At 33.0% G+C, this 23,776-nt stretch overlaps 1 protein-coding gene across 1 annotated transcript; it reads left to right on the top strand.

Moving 5' to 3' along the window:
• Positions 1-7,299: 7,299 nt before the first annotated feature.
• Positions 7,300-23,494, top strand: LOC110096867. The gene is made up of 3 exons (XM_020822994.2): positions 7,300-7,971; positions 23,067-23,138; positions 23,214-23,494. Exons 1-3 carry the CDS (start codon positions 7,354-7,356, stop codon positions 23,214-23,216), a joined length of 693 nt encoding a protein of 230 aa, XP_020678653.1. The 5' UTR covers positions 7,300-7,353; the 3' UTR covers positions 23,217-23,494.
• Positions 23,495-23,776: the final 282 nt, after the last annotated feature.

The raw sequence follows: 23,776 nt of genomic DNA, 5'->3' as shown, positions 1-23,776 counted from the left end.
TTCAAAGAGATCATGTAGATGATTATTAAGTTAGGCATGGCTACCTTTTTAAAGTGTTGACCCCTATACCTCAATCACGCAAGAAAGGACTCAAGCAGGTGAATAAAGCAATACATGCCTTGGTGCCACACATCACTTGAAGGATCAAACGACCTATGATTGCCAAACAGATGATATCGTTGCGATCAGGACATCAAGCTTTGCTAGGTCGAGGCCCCTCATAGTCGAATCGGACGAGATCGGTCAAATTGGATGACCGACACCCAAAATTAAAGTACGAGGCTGATCAAACGATGTCGGATCGGCAAATAGACTTCACCATTGCATCCAGTACATTATCAACCTCTGAAAATTGTATTTTGCTTATTAAATTTGAAGCATCCATATTGGGACACGGATATCAAGGCAATAACACAAATTTCGAGGAAAATTGACCTCGTCACTGTCCAAATGATGTCTGTTCATGAAACAGATTTCTCTATTGCAGTCAGAATAATGCAAATACTTAAGAACTACATTTTTTTATATTCAATTTGGATGATCCGGAAAGTTGACACGAATTCCAAGGCGCAACATGCATATTAAGGAAATTAGCCTCGTCGATGATTAAATGATGTCATATCGACGAACGGACAGTACCATTGCATCCGGAACATCGCCGATATTAAGAATATACATTTTATTTAATCAATTTGGATCATCTGAGGTGGTAGTATAAATCTCGAGGCGATTCAAATATGATGCGAAGGCATACATATCGAGGAAATTTGTCTCTACGGAGACAACATGACGTCTGATCATGAAACGGACTGCATCATTGCATCCACAACATCGTTAACATTAAGAATATATATATATATATATATATTAATCAATTTAGATTGTCCGAGATGCTGGCACAAATTCCTGGTTAATTGGAAAAATTGGTTTGAATTCAGTGGACAACCCACCCTAGTGTCTAATGGAAAAATTGAAACTGGTCCTAATTATCTCAACCTCAATATATGACATACTAGAGCCTACAAAATATCAAAAATTTAAAAGAAAAATAATTGAGGTACCAAAATAATAATTCACATTTTCTCCAAAGTAATTATTTACAACAATTTGGAATACTTCAAATAATTTTTTTATTCTTATTCCTTTTAGATTTTTTGGCATCGCAATGAGTAGATTTCAACCTCAAAAATAATTGTAAATACCTATCAACTTCATCACCCTCCACTCCATTCATTCAACTTTGGGCTTCTCCTCTTAGTCGGGCCACCATACCAGCAAACAACATCTTGTAATTGTAAGTCAAATCCCCTTTAGTATTTTGTACGGTTGAAGCTTTTCTATAATTATGCCAATCAACTACTTCTGGAATAGTCATATTTAACCCTTTTACAAATCTTTGAGACTAAAACATATATAAATATGATGAATATTTTACATGAAATCCTAGATACATTGTACATTAAATCTTCTTTTTTTACAAGCAACCTAGATACATTATACATTGACATTTCACTTGAGCAATGCTAATATAATGCATGTATGTAGACAAAGTGCACTATGAAGTAAAGTATATAAAGATATATGCATGACATCTAGAGTACATAAAATAAATAAACACACCAAGGGTACCCTCCAGGCAAGGTACCCGCATCACACCATAATAGAATATCATATTAACGGTGCCCACTTCGTGTGAGAAAACAGCGATGCACATGAAGCATGGATCTATGCAAAAAAAAAAAAACAAAACTCACATTTAAAACACTTAACCATTCTCCAACACCCTCTCCAAAAATGTTTTATAAAAAGATTTATAAACACCCCTAACAACCCATAACACCTTCCAATCATAAAGCAAGTCATGAGATTTTTTGATATAAGATAAATCATAAAAGCCTTTTAAGTCATAAAACGATTCATAAGATTCCTTAACAAATTCTTATTCTCTATGTTGCATGCCACCAAATATCCAACAGAGCACAAGGAAATCTCACCATTTCATTTCAATCCAACTTGAGCCAAATGCAAATAAGAAGAGAATGATTTTGATGCCATTTCACCTTCCCGACCTCCGATAAAATGCTACAACAATATAACTGACCAAACATTTTGCTTGTGCTTAAGAGAATAACCCAACACCCCAATGTATCGTTGAATCAATTCCATAGAAAATTTATATTTGAAATATGAAAATGACAAACTCTCCAACAACTTCCATATTATGCATCGTCAAATGTTTCAAGAGAGTTTGCAAGTGTATAATTCATAGAACAAAAGAATCCACAACGGTTCATATGTTGAGCCAACCTTTCAATATGGTAAAATTCATATGCTCACAAGAATGCTTTTTGCTAATGACAATATCTCATGTTATAATGATAAAGCTCATATCTAGATAAAGTATGGCGAAGAAAATCAAAATCCAACCCAAGAGGTATAGCAACAACAACAAATATTCCTCAAAAGTTAAATCTTTACCACATGGATCATTTCTTTTAACCACCAAGAGAATATCAAGCTACATCAACTCTTCAATCATAAAATAAATCATTCATTGCCTCTAAGAGTTTTAAAACAACATAAAAGATCTATGTGTGGAAACCACTATTCTCTACACCAACAAAACTTCGCCAAGTAAAAGATGGACAAGATGCATCCACTTAAGGAAGAAGAGTAATTAGATGCAAGAGAGATGAACTTAGAGGGCTCACCTCTTTCACCTTGTCATAAAGACTAATGAAAGTCAAGGTCTCCAATATGTAAAGCGGTTCAACATCATATCAAAAATCATCGGAGAGCGCATTGCAAGGAGGGTCTACCGCATAATATTAATAGTATGACAACAAAAAACTGAGAGCAAAACATTTCTCTAAATGTTTGAAATACATTTTTTTAAAAGCATCGAATACATGTGAGATCATAATCCAATGCATGACAGATCTTAAGAATCATATTAAAAAAAAAAACACTCTCATGTCAAAAATCTATAGAATAAATAAATTATGCCAATCCACATGTTTCCAAAACACTTTCCAGACAATATTTCTTTGAGATCTTTTTATCAAATACACATAACATGTGATAATTAAACAAAGGGATATGTGAATAATGATTTGAACTTAACACCATATACATCACATGGCATGAGAGCATTGCATTCCAAGATAATCCAAATTACCAATTTCTCCACCAAAAAATAATAGAAAACAACCCAAGAAACTAAATAAATCGGCGACACATCTATTCATTTTCGCAAGCAAATCTATCAATGCACCCGGATCTTGAACTAATCTAACGATCATGTAGGAATGATAGAAATATGCTTTAGAGGAGACTTAACCACTATAATACTTTTTCCAATACTTCAAATAAAGAATGAAACTTCATGGCATGACAAAGATTATTGCATTCAATTACAATTTCTAAGGAGGAAATCTCCCAAAGAAGGCAAGAGTTCCTAATACTTCATCACTAAGGTAGAGTAGGAATGAAATTCAATAAAGCATAAGAGCACCCCAAAATTCATCAATATATATATATATATATATAAAGGCTTCATTTTACCCTGAAAGATTTGCATATCTGTAACAATTCCATTTTCATATGCCCATAATGCATAACATAGGCTCTATCAAAGAGTTGAGGTCATGTGAGATAATCAGACTCATTTGGCTCCATCACTTAGGATCAAATGATTTACAATTAATATTGAAATATCATTCTCTTGTTCTTCATTTCTCAAAAAAGAGAAACTCACAAAATTTTCTATTAACTCATCTTAGATATCAATTGACCAAGAATTTAAATCTAACCAGCTTCCAAATAGAGATAAAAAATAAACTCCATAAATTCATCATCCAAATTTTTCAGCAAGCCAAAATAAAAGCACAACAATCATTACTAACTCCACCATCAAAACTAAAAGGAGAAAGGGGTGCATCTGCTTAAGAAAGAATAAGCAATTTAATGTAAAAGAAAATAACTTAGAGAAACCACCTATCCCACTTAGCCACAAAGACTAATGAAGGTAAAGATCACCTAGAAGCAAATTTATAACTAAAAGCTGGTTAGGGAAAATGTTTTAATAATTGAAAGGGTGTTTGCTCTCATAATTTTGTCATTATTGATTTTAACATTATCAAACAGATTTTCCTTATAACATGCTTTCCGATTGTTTATGATATGGTGCCCAATTTCTTCACATATTAGTGGGTTGATAATGATAGTCAGTCAGTGGTAACGGAGGCAGTCAAGCATAGGTCTAGTAGTGGTCAAATAGTGATGGTAGGGCGGTAGTAAGTTAATGACAATTGAGCGGTGATGCCTAAGTGAAACTTCATGATTCTTTAAGCTTATGAGCTCTCTTGAATCTTAAGCCAAAATTCAAGTCCTAAGACCCTTTTCATATAGAGATTGAAGGGTTATAGTTTTTTGAGATTGTCATGACCTATAAATATAATCAAAACCTAGAACACTCGATTGGATAACTCATATTAATTTCCTTAATCATTGACCATTTCTGTAGTGTTCAAGTGCTTTAACGATATCAAAATAAAGTGATCTTAGGTTCATTTCATTAATCTCGTCTAGATGCTTGATTTGTCTATAAATATGTGAAATTTAAAGTTCATTTGATCCCCCAATTAAATCCCAAGATTTTATATTATGCTTCAGTGCTTAATCTGGGTTTATTCAGACTCAAATTGGATAACTTTTAGTGTCATGCAATTTGATTATAATTTTGCTAAAATAGTGTTTGGAAGTTTCCAATTTAAATATGCATAGAGATTTGTTCCCAATCAAGTTGAGTTTTGATGAAATTTCAATAGATATTCCTAAAATCAATTGGGATAATCCACTTGAATGACTTGCCAAGATTGAGCATTTATGTTAGTGTCATAATCTATCAATTACACATCATTTTATAATTGTTAGCACCAGTGGACGCCTTCGAACAAATTATAGAATTTTTGTAATTCTTTAAAAAAAATATTATTTGATATTTTTTCACTCTTTATATCATCAATATCGTCATGAAATTCTCAACTTATTCTTTAAAATCAACCCTTATTGGTTGTTGACCATAACTTTAGAAGTTTGTCTAAAGAGACGATAGAAAAGTTGAATAGGCAAACGGTTGAAGCAACGCAATCGATGGACAAGATTGATCGAACATGTTCCTAGCCAAACAAATGACCACCATATTCATGATTACCAAGAGAGGAACCCCATAGTTTTCTCATGTACCTACTATTCAACATTTTTTTGTTAACATCCTTATTAAATTTAACGCACAAACTTAAAGTGCTTTAGAGATTATGGCTAAATGGATGGCCCCTGCCTCCATTGGATCAATTTGGAAGTTTGATCTTGAGGATGAGGCCATCGTGACGAACTTTTATTTGGTCAGGTGACCTGACGTAGCTCTACGTTCGGACGCTTGTAAAATAGTGCCACGTGTTCTTACTCTTTAACGCGCGGCCTGACAACCCAACCCGGAACGGACCCGGGATTGCTATGTTCGCGTATTGCTAGGTATTGATCGATTTTGCTCAGCAATAATGAGAAATACCATTCTGTGAAGACCAATACCGAGCAATATCGAGCAATACCAAGCAATACCGAGTTATGCTATGTATTGCTCTTCACATAATGATATTTCTCGTTATTGTCGAGCAATACCTAGCAATACGCGAACATAGCAATCCCGAGGTCCGATCCGGGTCCGGTCGTCGGGCTGCGTGATAAATAGTAAGAGCACGTGACGACATGTTATTGGCGTCCTAACGTAGAGCTACGTCAGGTCACCTGACCTAATAATTGTTCCATCGTGACACGGTGAGTAATGATGCGAATTCATTTGTGTTAGTTTATTAATGATGGTGGATTAATTAGTAGCATAATTAGTACAACATAGTCATTGCAAGCAAAAAAATAACTCCAATTGGAGAGTATGAGTGCATGATGAATAAAGAGTAAAAGTTCCCCTTCTTATATCTCCCATCTTTGTTCTTTATTTGGAGAGTTTTGAACAGCTCAAAGTGTTCAAACAGGATAGAGCACGAAAGATTAAAAGTTAGTTTAGTATTGACTTAATATTCATATATGAATCACATGTGAGGTAATTATTAGACTTAGTATGTAATATTTTGAATATGAGTTAAGGGACATTGCACTAGTTGGTGGTTATATAAGTTGAAGCAAGAAAGCTTAATTAGTAATCAAAGTATAAATCAATCTTAAGATTTTGTGAAAATGCTGGAAAGCAATTGATAATGATCAATCTTATTTTATTATGTCCTAATTTTTTGTCGATATTTAACTTGAGAGGCTTATGACTTCTTGTTTGTTTAGTTTGGGTGTTCTAAGATTCTCGACAGGGTTTGTGACTTAGGCTTCGTTTGAGAGGCTTTCTTACTATTTTTTAAAGCAGTTTTTTAGTACAAAAATTAAAAAATTTGTACAAGCAAGCTGCTTTAATAAGTAGTTAGAAAGTCGTACCAAACGAAATTTTAATATTAATGTGGGTGTCTCTAAGATTCTCGAGAAGAGCTTTTATTATGTGCGGAGAACTGCGGGAGAACCGTCCGGTTAAGCGCTGGGTACCCAGCACAGGTACCGAGCTCTATATCGAGCAATGGGGTGACACATTTTTATTGGTCTCCGGACGCTCTCCGGACTCCGCACATAATAATAAATCTCTCAAAAGGGTTTATGTGTTATGATAAATTTATTGTGATAAATGAGTTAAAATTTTATTGTTAGTTAAATATTTATATGAATTTGAAAAAGGATAACTTATATACGTAATAATGAATTCTTTTATATTTATACATCTAACACCCTAATTTTAAAATTACATAAAAATATCACTAATATTATCTTATGTAAAGAGGAATATACCTTTTTTATGCATAGATTATTAAGATATCATAAAAATAAAAATATCACCATTATGGAGTATTCTTTACGGATACCGGATGGGAGAACCGTCCAATTAAATATTGAGTACTAAGTGGTATCGAGTGCGGATACTGAGCTGTATATTCAAAAATGAGATGATATGATGCATTTTTATTGATCTCCAAATGCTCTCCGTATTCCGCGCAGAATAATAAATCTACCGTTATGTGAGAAAATTATACATTTATATTGTTGGGAAATGAACTGATAGGGTTGGAGATGTGTGCATTAATGACAAGATAAGGAGAGGTGGCATTTTTATAATAAGTAAATAATTTAATATTATTTTATTATGTGAAGAAATATAGTATTTAGAAATGTTATTTATGTTTTATTTTTCACCTCTGAACTCGAATCAGACTGTAATTTCAGCGGGGATATGCCGCATCAATGACGAAGCTGGGACCCGAAGCATCAGATCCTCTCCTTCCTCCACAACCAGCGCCGCACTTCCCCTTTTCAACTCGTCCACCACCGCAAGATTCCCATCCCCCTCCTTACATCCTTCTCCCCGCCTTCCCCGGACGCCATATTCGCCGCCGACCTTGCTGCTGCAATTACAGCTCTTACCTCCTCATATCCGCCGCCATCGTGACCCTTGTCGGCCTCACCCTTTTCCTCATCTGGCCCACCGACCTGGACCTCCATGTCGCCCGCATCCGCATCGACCGCGTCCGCGTCTTTGCCGACCCCAACGACACCATTTCGATTGATCTCAGCCTCCGCATCCGCGTGCGCAACCCTAACTTCTTCTCTCTCCATTACGATTATGTAGATGTTGGCATCGGCTACCGCAGCGAGCCTCTCGGATCCATTCAGTCTGCCGGTGGTCAAATACCGACGCGAGGGGTTTCTTACGTGGACGCTGAGTTACGGATCGACGGTGTCCAGGTGATCCATGATGTGTTCTACTTGATTGAGGATTTCGTCAGAGGATCGATCCCCTTCGATACTGTTAGTGAGGTCAAGGGGATATTGCACCTTTTCTTCTTCAATATCCCCATTAAGGCAAGCTAAACCCCATTTTTATCCCTTTTATTTATAGTTTTTGGTTCCTTGTTCTCCTTAGTGGCTTACAGTTGATGATTATCTGGAAGTAAGGACAATGGAGAAGCTAGGTTTTCCTTGAGAAAATATGACCTTATCTGCTTTATTTTTCACAAATCTCGTGGGTTATAAATTTATTTTGTGTTGTTATTTCTTGAAAGAAATTTTAAATTATATCTATTGTTGTATATTAACTTGTCGTGTGTTATGCCAGAACCTTCTGAATAAGAATGGACAAACATCAAGAGAAAAAAGAAGATAGAGAAAGAGAGCTTAGATAGAAAAGATCTGAGATTTTACTAGATTGCTGTTATGTAATACCCTAGGCTCATCCTCTGAACCCTCATTTATAGGTTTAGATTGAGATTCAATGCTATATGAATGCTTACAAGTTACATCCTAGTAAAATTATATAACAAGATTTAACAAATGCTTGTTTTAAAATAAACAAGTCCAACTAGCTTATAGGTATATGTTTACATCATTACATGGATAACTTTTGATGAGCTTCTACATGAAGGATGAGATTCTTCGAAAATAATTCCTTGACGAAGTACCTAGCAACTTCATTCTAAGATGGTAAGTAATCTTAATTACTTCAATTGACAAAATCATTAGCAAATAGACCCTTTCTCTGGCAAGATTGATTTGAGTAATAAATGTTGAATTGATTTGTTGAGTTTAAAGGTGAATGGTCAAGTAACACAGTTAAGTGACTTTGTTCAATTGATGATAAATTACTAAAATATATTCATAACGTGACTTGATTAACCTTGCCCAGAGGACTATGGGTGCACACCTATTCCTTCATGATTTTATGATGATGAGAAAAACATTTATCAAGGAGCTTATGATGTCTAACCATAGGATTTTTGCTAATTACTATAATCACGGCCCTTAAGAAATTTTGAAATGTTTTGACTTTATAGCCTTGAACCAGGAATTCTGCTAATTACTTTGGTCCCAAGGGCACTTATTGCCAAAGTTTTATAAGTGCCACTTGGAAGCCTTTAAAAGCTACTTGTTGCCACCTCTTGGATTTTTTTTTTAATAAATTTGCGGGTATATATGTATGGGTGCATCTATTAACGACAATAATCATGAGCTACTTGTTGCCGTAGTTTCTTACTATTTAAATGTGTGGTAAAACTTGCAATTTTTAATTAGATATGAAAGGATTTTGATGAATTTTTTTTTTTTTTTGAATTTTTTGTCATTCTTGGGTTAGAAATAAAACCCAGAGGCATGCAAAATTTTTGAGCATTGAGTATTAAAATAAAATTTTACTTTTTCTTAATTTTTTTTTTGTGTTGTTGGATGTGTATTTTTTTTGCTTTCTTTGCTGTTTTGAAGACCACTTTTGAGGAACGTCTCCTTATATTGACTTATCTCCTTGTATTGGCATGGGGCATGAATATTCTTTTCAGTGATTATATTCTTTTTTTCTATTTAATTGTTTAATGATTTATGTTTGTGATGCTAATTTTTTTTTCAAGCTAACAGGGTCATCCACATTTGGGAACCATTCATCATATGTTCTAAAGTTTCAAACAAGTTGAATGTGGATGAGTTGGTTCATTTTTGGCTCAATTCATTAACTACTGAGCCAAATACAAGTAAGCTCAATTTCATTAATCAGCTAAAAATATATTGTTTGACTTTAGCTAATTTGTTAACACTGCCATTATTATGTCCCAAGTCTTGGATGAAAAATGTGGAGGGTTGTGTTAGGTAGTCGACAACCAGTATAAAACTTGTCGAATAATCATGACACGAATCCTTTAAAAAATGTGTTAATGTTAGGGTGTCCCCTAGAAACAACGCAATGTATGACCTGAATACAACGACAAGTGTGTAAGGGCTGCTGTATAGGCGCTCAGGTGCAGTGTTAAATAGGCAAGGGTTCTCACATCAAAGACAGATGTGAGCAAAGAAGCTAGTCCATGAAACTAAAATTAGGATATGAACTTGAAATATAGGTTTTCTTATAGGAAAATTAATGTATTTAATAGATATTATGATTCATAAGAAGATAAATATTATGTGCATTTAAGAAACTAAATGGGTTGGAGAGAAGGCTAAGGAGATTTGTAGTTTAGGATTTAAATTATGATATTCGGGTAGGAGTCATACTGGAAAATGTGTAGATGTGATTATATATAAGAGTTTGAAGGATAATGTTATACAAATTAATATAATTTGCGATAGAATTAGAACTTTAAAGATTATTATTGATGCTAAGATTCTTAATATTATAAGTGTTTATGCTCTTCAAGTAGGTTTGGATATGAGTTCAAAAAGTAAAATTTTGGAATGATTTAGAAGAATTAATATAAAAGATACTTCTTGAAGAAAGAGTTCTTTTAGAGAAAATTTAAATGGACATGTGTTTTAGAGAGGTAAATGATTTTAAAATCATTCATAGTGGTCATATTAGATTTTTCTTTAGCTTATAATTTTTTAATTGTTAATACCTTATTTAAGAAAAGAGATGACCATCTCATCATTTATAAAAATGGATATATTAAAACTCAGATTGATTATTTTTTCATAAAAAAATAAATCGTTTAGATTGCAAAAATTATAATTCTAAGTAAAAATTGATGTACCCAACATCAATTATTAGTTTTAGACTTTAAGATTAATGGGCCGAAAATAAAAAATAAAGTAAAATGATATTCTAGTATTGGATTGGGACATTTAAAGAATATTAATAAAAATACTTTTGAGAGAAATATTTTAGATCTTCAGATTTTGTATGTGCATGAAGATGCTAATGTTATGTGGGAAAAAAGTGGCTAGTTATATTAAAAATATTATAAAATATGTGTTTGAAGTATCAAAGGGAAAAACTCATAATAGTAAAAATAGTTGGTGGTAAAATCCAAATGTGCAAGAAAAGATAAAAAATAAGAAGATTTGTTATGCAAATTGGTTTAGATGTAAAAATTCATATAATTGGGAAAGATATAAAGAGGCACATAAGTAATCTAAGAAAATAATATGTGATACAAAGATCTTAGCTTTTAATGATTTATATAATATATTAGATACTAAGGAGGGAGAAAGATATATGTATAAGTTAGCAAAACAAAGAGATAAGAGTAGTAAGAATTTAGTTGTGAACAACTTTAAGGATGAAGATCAAAAAGTACTTTTCTTAAAAGACGATATTCAACAAAGGTGGATGAGATCTCTCTAAATTTTGTAATAAAGAATGTGAAAATACGATTGACTTTAGTGACCTTAACACCCTAAATGAAAATAAAGATTTCTATTTTTATCGGTGCATTAATAAAACCGAAGTTAGAGAGGCTTTAAAGAAAATGATGTGTGAAAAAGCTACTGGACCTGATGATATTCCAATAGAGGTGTGGAAATGCTTAAGAGATGAAAAAAATTTTTGGCTTACTAAACTTTTTAATAATGTTTTAAAGTTTATAAAGATGTCAAAAATAAAATAAAATAAAATTAAATTAAAAAAAAAAGTTTATAAAGATGTCAGATGAGTGTGTTAATTCATATTTTTAAGAATAAAGGTGATGCACAAGATTGTGCAAATTATAGAGGAGTTAAGTTATTGTGTCATACTTTAAAACTATGGGAGCGAGTTATGAAACGTAGGTTGCAGCGTAATACTAATGTTTCTCTAAATCAATTTGGATTCATGCCCGGTAGGTCTACTATGGAAGCCATACATTTATTAAGAGGTTTGATGGAGAAATATAGAGATAATAAGGAGGATCTGCATATAATATTTATTGATTTAGATTTTAGAGAAAGCATATGATAAAGTTCCAAGAGAAGTGCTATGAAGAGTTCTTGAAAAGAAAGGAATTAATAACACTTATATTCAAATCATTAAAGATATGTATGCATGAGCTATTACTTGTGTTCAAACACAAGGTGGTTTGACCAAGTATTTTCCTATTTCGGTTGGATTACATCAAGGATCAGCCTTAAGCCATTATCTCTTTGCTTTAGTCATGGATGTTCTCCTTAGACATTTGCAAGAAGATGTACCTTGGTGTATGCTTTTTGTTGATGATATTCTTATTGATAAGAGTAGGGGATATTATCAGTAGAATTCAAGTTGGATGTTTAAAGAGGAGGAATGCATCGGGCTTGTTGTGTGATAGAAAAGTCCCCCTCAAACTTAAGAGGAAATTCTATAAGATGGTGGTGAGACCTGTAATGCTTTATGATGCCGAATATTAGCCATTAAAAGAGAAGCATAATACTAAGTTAAGTGTTACAGAGATGAGGATGCTCAGGTAGATGAGTGGCTTTACCCTTAGAGGTAGGATACGAAATGAGCATATACGTGAAAAGGTTGTAGTAGCGCTAGTGGAAGATAAGATTAGAGAGAGTCGCCTTAGATGGTTTGGTCACATAAAATGACGGTCTTCCGATGACCCAGTTAGGAAAGTAGAGGTATTAGATTTGACTTATGTTAAGAAAGATAGAAGTAGACCTAAAAAGATTTGGTTAGAAAATATTGGAAATGATCTTTCTTTATTAGATTTAAATGAGAATTTGACTTTTAACATGACAACAATGGAGAAAAACGATTCATGTAGTCAACCCCACGTAGTGGGACAAAGGCTTGATGATGTTATTGTTGTTGAAGGCTTATGCTAATTTTTTAACAGGCCAAGCATGAATAAATAGTCAAGACGTCAAGTAGAAGCACATCTAATTCATTAGTAATTTTGTTATTCTTAGCTTCAATTTTATGAAAAATAATTTATGATTAAAAAAATAAATTTGTTGAGCATCATAAAAGATAAAATATGTATTGTCAATTACTATTATGTGTATGACTATATTAAATGCTTATTTTTAATGTTGAAGTCATCACTAAACTAGCCTTTGACATATATGAATGAACATGTATAAATTTATGTATATATTTATATATAGATAGATATATTGAGCCAAACATAATTGAGATGGCTTCGTTCCAAGTTTGGCATGTTTATTTAATGAATGAGCCAAATATGGTCAACTATCAAGCCAAACATGAGCTATTCAACATTAGAAATTTATGGATAAAGTTAAATTGCATCATCAATTGATTGAGTTTGTTACTGGCAAATGACTCAATAAAGCCTAAAATTTCAAGTGTATATATCTAATTAAGGTGTTGTTTGATTGTACATATTTAGAATTCAGATGTATTTTAAATGTAGTGTAAAATCAAATACTCAAAATTATTTCTTTGATTGTAAAATAAATTTTGCGAAATTATTTTTTGTTTGTTTGTTTGGGAATAAAACATATTTATTTTATTAATATATTATTTGAATATTTCTTAAATGGATTTAGGGCACATGATGCCTTTACGAGACCAATGTGGTAGATGGTTCAATAGCCATAGGGTATGGTGGCAACACAATGATGAGAAAGTTGGAGATCTTGTATGCAAGGTCACGAGCACAGGGAGCCAACGAGGTCTTGAGTTAGTTATCAAGTGATTGCAAGGGTGGGTTTATGATCTTGGAGAGGGGTCATTACGTGAGTTCTCGGCCGAAATCATTTCATTTGTTTGCAAGTGAGGTCATCTCGTGTGATTTTTGAGCACAGGACATCACGTCTTGTGTTGCAATGTATTTGTAATGCAAATTCATCAAAAGTAAATTATTTGAGGTATTAAAACTCCTTCAGAGAAATACCTTAGGTTTATTTTACTCTCAATCAAAAACTTAAATATTTTAAGCATTTGCATTTGAAATGTAGTTCACCCAAAATACCTATAACTAAGCACCTCAAAATCTAATAGTGTGTAATTCATTACGACAAGCATTCGAGCCATTTTGGTTAGTTTCTTTAATGACATTTTTTATCCCATAAAGACATGATATTTATGTGATTTATCTATTTTTAAATTTTTAATAGGATTAGTTAATAGTATATTTATTAGTATCTATTAGGCTTCATATTAATATTTAGCATTTTGATTGTGAGTCTCATATCATATTAGTCATTTGTTTGAAAATATAAATAGAAATTTTATTGTTAATTATAACAAATATAAACTTCTTGTTGATATGAATAAGATAATAAAATAATGATATTTCTAAATCTTGAAAATTTTCCTTAAAGATCATTTAAGAAATTTTCTATAAGTTGAGCCATATAATATCATGCAATGCAATTAGCTGAGTGCTTATTTCATCATTTAATTTAATTTCATTAATCATTCACCAATGTTGAATTATTCTCTTTTTTCATTTCTTTTTTTTAGAAATTCACATCCAATACATAATTTGTAGAACTCTCATAATTTCATTAATCATTCACCAATGTCCATCAATACTCCCCTCCCAAAGTGTCACATTGTCCTCAAGGTCGAATGAAAGAAACAACTACTGAAGCACTTGACTAATAGCACTGGTCGGAAAATTGGACTGACATTGGGTCGAATGATGTCTTCCTTCAGCATCTCCATGATCAATCCCTCGATCTCATATTTCTGGATTTGGGGAGAACAGTATGGACGAACACTTATAGGTGAGAGTACTTCCTTCAAGATGATAGAATGTTCGTGTTCCTGCGGAGGAGGCAACCCCTTAACTGGCTGGAACACCTCTCGATGTTGTTGTAGGAGTGGTTGAACTTATCTGGTGCTTCTATCTTCTCCCCATCTTCTTTGCCTTCCAAACTCTGTAGCTCCACTAAAAATCTCATTCATTCACCCTTTCCCTCTTTGGAAGTGGCTCCAAAATCACCTCTCTGTCATCTGTCAATGTAACCGATAATATTGAGCTGACAGGAATCAGATTCTCCATAGGTGAGGTCATTGAATTATTGTTCACTTGAGATTGATAAACTACAGAGGCTTTGTAATCTTGCCTGATATTAACATGATTTATTAAACAAAAATTTGCATCAGATTTAGCTACTCTAGCAAATTTATTTATGCTTTGTTGAAAGTTCTGCTTGACAGGAATTGAATGTCGTTGTTGCTGATAATGTCCTTTGATGTGAAGATCTAACGCCTTCTTTATCATTCCAAATGTCCTCTATTGATGACATTATGTCCTCAAATGCCGATTTAAGTTGCCAAACTTTTTCTTTAAGACGCTCTTCCAAGGCATCAACTTTCTTTGCCGCCATACGTCCCAAAAAAGTGCTCTGATACCAATTTGTTATGAAATACTTGCATAAATTTAGGAAAAATCTTAGTTGAAATCCGATTTCAACAATTTCAGAAAAACCAACGACAAGAAAACCAGGAATAAAACACCAAACATTTTTTATTTAAAGTTTAATGAAAGAAAAGAAAAAATACAAGTGGATCATCAATTAAAGAGGAAGATCCAACTCTCCCAAGTCTCTAGCCGCCGGTTAGAGCTCAAACACCCTAAGAACAATCTAATTTCAACAAACAACACATAACCCTAACCCTAAGAAAAAACACCATACTTAAAGCAAACAATAAACAACAAATACCCGAACAACCCTCCCCCAATTTTATCGTATTTTCTTAATTATTTTCCTCCCAAACCAGCCCTCAAATCAACCCCTAAATTTGCCCTCTTCAATTAGAAAATATTTTTTAATTAATCCCCTCCAAATCAACCCTCAAATATGATCTCTTCAATTATGAAACATTTCCTAATTAATCCCCTCCACATCCGCCCCCTTCAATTAAAAAATATTTTTTGAAATAATCCCCTCTAAATCAACCCCCAAATATTCTCTCTTTAATTAGGAAACATCTCCTAATTAATCCCCTTTGATTAAGAACCTTCCTAAACAACTTTCTCTTCATTAGGAAACTTCATAATTTCCTCCCAATAAAATCGGTCAGCCCGTCAATATTATTAGTAGAATTCAAATTGGATGGTTAAAGTGGAGGAATGCATCGGGCCTGTTGTGTGATAGAAAAGTACCTCTCAAATTGTAGGAAAAATTTTATAAGATAGTGGAGAGACCTGCAATGCTTTATGGCACAAAATGTTGGCTCTTAATGGAAAAGCATAAATTTAAATCAAGTGTTGCAGAGATGAGGATGCTTAGGTAGATTAGTGGCCTTATACTTAGAGATAGTCTTTGAAACGAGTATATACGTGAAAAGGTTGAAGTAGCTCTAGTGGCATATAAGATTAGAAAGAGTCTCTTTAGATGGTTTGGTCTAGAGGTATAAACGAGTCAAGCCGTGCTTGAGTTTGGGCAAACTCGAGTTTGGCTCATCAACTCAAAGACAAGCTTGAGTCGAGCTCATATGGTGAGCTCGAGCTCGGCTCGCTAGAGTTACAACAAGCTTGAGCTCGACTATCTTTATACTTAACGAAGCTTGAGTTTTATATGCACTATGTTTTCTACGATCTTTAAACATAGTAGGTAACAAGCTTAATTTTAATGGCGCTCAAGTTTAGTAGGTACCATATTGAAAAATCACATGTGAATTGTGTAGCCTTTATATTGAAAATTAAGTGTGAATTGAGTTATTTAATCACTATCTTTGAAAAAGCATAAAGGAATCTTAAATTGGTAACTAATAATGATGAAAAATCAAGAGAAAATCTTATCCAAGACAGTCAATAAAATTATACTCCACGCTTAACAATTTCTCATTTGGAGTTTGAATTTCTAATGTGCTGGTTAATTTTTGTGTTTGTATACTTTTTTGTGCAACATCTTTATGTCATCCGGTCATCGGCTATTTTAGGTTTGCAATACCTTAGTTCTTTTGTGGCAAACTTGTCAAAATTTTCCTTGTTATTGGGTTACTCATTTTTTCTTTATTTTTGTCTATCATGCAATGCCTATATGTCCTTTGAATGCGCTCATTTGACATAAATTTTTTGCACAACTATTTAGGAATCATCATCAATAAATTTCATACTAGCTCCCATTTTTGTAGAACTCGACATCATATACTTAGCACCATTCTAACATTCACAAGCTACTATGATAGATTTTTAATTTAATACATCAACGCATGATATTGCACTCTTCAACATATGCATTATATAGTTCACTAACTCTATTCGCCTTCAACACAACCAACATAGCCTTATAGGCCTTAAGGGTGTCAACACCACTAGAGAATCTATACCCTGCAACAATATAAGAGCACTTAAAAAAGTATTAAATTTTTCTTCAAATCTAGTAAATGCTTAACCACAACCAATGATATAGTTACACCATAGTATGCTCTGAACTGCATAGTCTTGGAACCTCCAACAATGCACATTGCCTTTAAACACAACTAGAAGTGTAAACGAGTTGAGTTGAGTATTTGCTAAATTGAATTATGATTATTTAATTTAGCTCGAACTGGTGCCCAAGCTCAACCCAACTTCATTTATTGAGCTAAATTTGACTTAACAAATAATGCTAGTGTCTTGAAAATATTTTCCTCTATTGATGACATTATGTCCTCAAATACCGATTTAAGTTGCCAAACTTTTTCTTTAAGACGCTCTTCCAAGGCATCCACTTTCTTTGCCGTCATAGGTCCCAAAAAAGTGCTCTGATACCAATTTGATATGAAATACTTGCATAAATTTAGGAAAAATCTTAGTTGAAATCCGATTTCAACAATTTCAGAAAAACCAATGACAAGAAAATCGGGAATAAAACACACAAGAACATTTTTTATTGAAAGTTTTATGAAAGAAAAGACAAAATACAAGTGGATTATCAATTAAAGAGGAAGATCCAACTCTCCCAAGTCTCTAGTTGCTGGCAAGAGCCCAAACACCCTAAGAACAATCTAATTTCAACAAACAACACATAACCCTAACCCTAAGGAAAACACCATACTTAAAGCAAATAATAAACAACAAATACCCGAACAGCCCTCCCCCAATTTTCTCGTATTTCCTTAATTATTTTCCTCCCAAACCAGCCCTCAAATCAACCCCTAAATTTGTCCTCTTCAATTAGAAAATATTTTTTAATTAATCCCCTCCCCTCAAATATGATCTCTTCAATTATGAAACATCTCCTAATTAATCCCCTCCACATCTGCCCCCTTCAATTAAAAAATATTTTTGAAATAATCCCCTCTAAATCAACCCCCAAATATGCTCTCATTAATTAGGAAGCATCTTCTAATTAATCTCCTTTGATTAAGAACCTCCCTAAACAACTTCCTCTTCATTAGGAAACTTCATAATTTCCTCCCAATAAAATCGGCCAGCCCATAAGGGTCGCGATCCCGCGAGGTTGAGCTAACTGAATGCATCGGGCCTGTTGTGTGATAGAAAAGTACCTATTAAATTTTAGGAAAAAATTTATAAGATAGTGGTGAGAACAATAAATTTCATAATAGCTCCCATTTTTGTAGAACTCGACATCATATACTTAGCACCATTCTAACATTAACAAGCTACTATTATAGATTTTTAATTTAATACATCAACGCATGATATTGCACTCTTCAACATATGCATTATATAGTTCACTAACTCTATTCTCCTTCAACACAACCAACATAGCCTTATAGGCCTTAAGGGTGTCAACACCACTAAAGAATTTATACCCTGCAACAATATAAGAGCACTTAAAAAGTATTATATTTTTCTTCAAATCTAGTAAATGCTTAACCACAACCAATGATATAGTTACACCATAGTATGCTCTGAACTGCATAGTCTTGGAACCTCCAACAATGCACATTGCCTTTAAACACAACTAGAGGTGTAAACGAGTTGAGTTGAGTATTTGCTAAATTGAATTATGATTATTTAATTTAGCTCGAACTGGTGCCCAAGCTCAACCCAACTTCATTTATTGAGCTAAATTTGACTTAACAAATAATGCTAGTGTCGAGCTCGATTGAAAAGCTCGAGATTTGCTCTATTATTGAGCTTGATTTCTTATTTTAATTATCAAAATTTTCTAATTTCTTAGATTTTGAATTTTTCAACATACAATTAAAATTTTGTTTGCATTTGTAATAAATAATTTAGTTATTTAAAGTTTGTAGTCAGCTTTAAATTTTAATTTGAAAAGAAAAATTTTCAAGTTACATGAGAATTAAAAAAATGAACTCAACTGGATCATCAAAATTGCATGCAATTTTAATAAAACTAATGGTAAAATAAATCTTAGATTTAAGTTGATCCTCAAGATTTTCATTCCTATAATTCTTTGTGTTGACATGCTAAATAAATCATAACAAAAAAATATTTAACATTATTGTCATCAATAAATATCTTCAAGAAAAGCAAGATGATCAAGTCTCTTTAGAAAAAACCACAACAACTTAAAAAAAAAAAAGGAAAAAAAACTTCACATTGCATCCAACAACATAAAAAAAATCCAATGAACCCTAAGAGAAAAATATGAATGAAGGACTTCTATCAAGAGAAAAATAAATCAAAATCTAGAGTAGAAGTGGTGAATACAAGAAAGTTAGATATACATGCTTGAAAAGAATGAAAAGATCTCTAATTTACATTAGAAAAAAAGAATGAAATGATATGAGAGGGAAAACATCTACCTTAGAGAAGAAGCATCCCTGCATGAGGCCTTTGTTCATCTCAACTTGTGTATGCCAGAAAATCAAGATTTGTAAAGCATGGCTGAAGTACGAAGGCTCGCCTGTTTGAGAAGGGTATTGTCAACTCAGGAAATTGTGAGTAGAAATTAGGGCTTTGGAAAAGAAATGAAATGTCAACATTAGGGCTTAGGGCAACAAGATGAGTTCCACACTGCTGCTCCCTCATAGATGCTATTGGTGCAACTTGCTATTCACTACTTGTTAAAGGACTCAAGAAGGGAAATGCACAATCAGATATGAATATCGCCTTTTTTGAATTCAAATTTTGAATGGATATTAAATTAATTGAGCAGCTCGACAAGCTGTCGAGCTGAACCAGTTTGAGCTCGAGCTCATGTAATATATGAGTTCAAGTTTGAACTCATGGCTCGGTAAGATCAACTCATGAGCTTGTTAGCGACTCGAGTTCGAGCCGGTTCTCGGACTTGGTCGGCTCATTTACACCCTAGACATAACCGCTAGAACTTGGGTCATGCATGCAAAACACATCTAAATTAGTAGACATGAACATAGAATAAGCTAAGTAAAGAATTTACTGTCTTCACATCTATTATCTTTAGTTACCAAAAGTGCATTATCAATTTCATAAGTAGAAAAATTTGCACTAGTAATTGAATGAATTGGCTAATCCTTCTTCTAGTCATCATATATTTTTCGCTCTTTTTTCTTCAAAACAAAATTATTCTTCTTTATGTGTTATTTTCTCTTATAATAGAAACAAGCAATCTCTTAAAATTTATTTTGATATTGACTCCTAGCATAAGTAGAAGAACCCGCGCTCAAATGATCTTCTTTTAACCTACAATAAACCTTCTGTTGGTTTATCATTTGTCTTGAGCTTAGTAATCATCTCTTTTGAAAGAAACGAATTTTTTCCATCCTCTAAACTTATTATATCACGATTATATAGCATAGTATCTTGAAGTGCTTGTAAGAGGGTATAGAGCATAATAGTAACTAAGCTTGTTTTTCATTATCAACTCACATCAATATTCTTTAAAACTCTCATGATGTGATTAAGATCATTCAGATGTGACTTAATAAGCATACATTTTTGTATGTGAAGTAAATTGAGTTCTTGCTTCTGATAATGTTTGTTGGGAACGCCTTTGATCATATATAAAAACTCCATCTTGAGCTACAAACTTTCTACAGTTATTTCCCCTGTTTCCTCTGTCAAGATCTTGTCCACCAAATGCGGTCAAATCACTAATATAGTCTTCTTATGCATCTTTATCTTGTCTTCCTAACTCATTGTTTCAAGTTTTTCTGCTATTCTCCATGAGTGCTTTTACAAATCCTTATTAAACAAGTACATCACACATTTTGGTTCTCTATAGGCTCAAAATATTTTGAGCCATCAAACTTCTCAATAAAAAATTTCATGACCATCATACTTTTTATAACCTCACTTTAATACCAACTATTAAGAAAAGGGAGTGTTCGTTAACCTTGGAAGAAGTATGATGAATCACAAAACAGCCACAAAAAAGATTAAGCAGCACAAAAAGACAACACTAAAATTTATGTCGCTCAAATTAGGTCTACGTCAATGGCCGCATAGGGTTTGAATAATCCACTAAATTTTAGAGAAGTATATCAAGGATCACGCTTCAGACAAAGTTAGATATATTGATAAAAATATAACTTTATCCAGTTGAGAGAAATTGCATGTATTTGCTATGAATTTGAGGGCTATATGTGAAGGAGATGCTGTTATTGCTCTAATTACAATCCACAGTTACTATTATAGGAGTCCAAATGAGAATTATTTCTTATCATAACTATGAGCTTCTTCTCTTAGTATAGCTAGAAATAGTTACACTTCTTCCTTCTTGAAAAAGCTGATGAACTTCTCTTAGAAGCTCTAAAAAAATTTATAATTTTCTTTCTTGGATAACACCCCTCTCCTCTATCATCTTCCTCTTCTTTTTGTGTTGTTTCTTTATGTGGAATGTTTGAAAACAACGTAGTCATCTCTTTATATTGTGCTTATACGTAGTAGTTGATATGCTTGAATTTAATGATACTTGAGTTTGCATCATTTTGAAAAATCACGTATGAATTGATTTATATAGCCGTCACCTTAAAAAATTAAGTGAATAAATATGAAGTTTGTAGCTACAAAATATGAAAAATTGAGAGTTAATCTTATCCAAAATAGTTAATTAAATTAAATTTCACACAACAATTTTTATTAAGGATCTGTGGATCCTAAGATGTCCCATGCCAAATAAACTGAAGCTTTTTAGGCTAATTTTATCCAAAATAGTTAATTAAATTAAATTTCACACATAACAATTTTTATTAAGGATCTGTGGATCCTAAGATGTCCCATGCCAAATAAGCTGAAGCTTTTTAGGTTGAGGATGCTTGGTCACGAATATGCTGAATGCCATGATGGTGATTCCTGACAATCTTCTCCCCATGGCCCTAAAAATTTTCAATCATGGAATGTATGGTGCAATAATTTTGAGATAGAAAAATCATCAATGAAAAGATAATTAGACTGTTCAAGCAATTTAATAAGTTGTTAAATTAAGCGAGATATAGGTTCGGAAGGGAGTAAATTGTGATGATTGAGTAAACTTTCTGATAATGTTTCGCGAAGTTTTGATAGAAACTGCACTCAGAGCCCATTTGGTTGAATCCAAATCAAAATCCTCAAGAAATTGTCATATTTTTGAAATGTTGTAATTCTAACACCTATTCATTATGTTTCATTGGAAGTATCTTTATTATAAATTTCAATGCATATACTTATTTGATAGAACGTAATCTTAACTTTTTGTTTCTTGTGATTTTGGTTGTATATTTTGTGTATGAGACTCAATCTTTATCTTTGGGGGTTTTGCCAATCCAAAATTCGTCGTAATTCTAAGGGCGTCTCGAGCCGAACTCCAAACAAGGCGTAGCTGGTTTGCTCCATTCGAACTGCAAAAAAATCGTTAATTGGTGGAGAGTGAACAGTGCGACTGTTCACCTACGCGAATTTTTTCTCAACCGGATTTGCCGAAGAAACATGTGAAAGATGTGAAAGACCGTTACCTTCCCAAAAACGCGCAAAATGGAGTTCGATTGGAGATGAATCACATCATTTTTTAGTTTCACTTTATTTTGGAGTGAAAAATGAGATTTTCGGTTGGAGATGCCCTAATTATTTTACTTACCGGCAATCAATTTTGTCCTTATTTCGATGGCATTGCTTGATTTAAAACTTGGTACTCATCATTTAGCGTGGAAGAAAACTTTGCCTATCTTATGAATCTGCGTTATAGTTTTTCACAAATGAGAACTGCGTCATTTGGGTCTCCTGAGAAATGTGTTCAACTCCCACCAAAATTGAAAAAAAATAAAAATAAATAAATAAATATAATTTTATCGTTTTTCATGAATATTAAACAGTTCGAATGTTCTTTAGGCCAATTTAAATCAGTTTCTATTGCTTCCATGATAGTTCATCTTTTATCTTACTATTTCTATGTTTGCCTAAGCTCTGATCGACCAATGATCTCCCTTTTTTCATTTGCTGCAGGGTAGAGTTTCTTGTTCTGTTAACGTCAATCCAGCAAACCAAACAATCGTTAGACAAGATTGCTATCCTGAGGCAAGTTGTAAATCTGACATATTTAAAAAAAATTTTCTAATTTTGTGGTAATCCGATTATATTCTGGTCTTGCAGTAATGTTTATGGAAGCTGCTGGCCACGTCTATTACTGATGCGACGGAGTTCGGATAAATGATAAACACTGGAGAAGGTTAGAATATCAATACTAAAATTACTGAGTGGAAATAATACAATTATCGTAATCCGTAGTTACTTCTGATTTGTGGTTTTGTACTTTATTCTATACTGTAAGTAGTTACTGAAAGCCATTACGTTAGAGAGAAGCTTGTGATAATAAATAAGCTGTATGTTTTATTAGAATATAAGTTGACAACTACGATGAGCCTTTACTGGTATTCTTTTATCGAAAATTTATTCAGTGCGGATCCCGGACAGCATCCGGAAATCAATCAGAATACGTCGCGTCATTTTTTTTGCTCGGTATCACTATGTATTGGATGATGTGGCGCATTCTGATTTAAAATTTGATCTACAAATGATTTGTTTTTTTTTTTTATGAATAGCTCAAGTGAACCTTAATTTGAGTCTACAAACTATATACATATTTGTACATAGTGTGTATACTTATAGTCCAAACAATTCTTTTCAACCAAGCACATTCAGAAAATTATTTTCAC

The sequence above is a fragment of the Dendrobium catenatum genome, unplaced genomic scaffold (assembly GCF_001605985.2).
Source record: "Dendrobium catenatum unplaced genomic scaffold, ASM160598v2 fragScaff_scaffold_1344, whole genome shotgun sequence".
In the NCBI taxonomy this organism is placed as follows: Eukaryota; Viridiplantae; Streptophyta; class Magnoliopsida; order Asparagales; family Orchidaceae; genus Dendrobium; species Dendrobium catenatum.
This window is presented reverse-complemented; position numbering and strand designations above follow the sequence as displayed.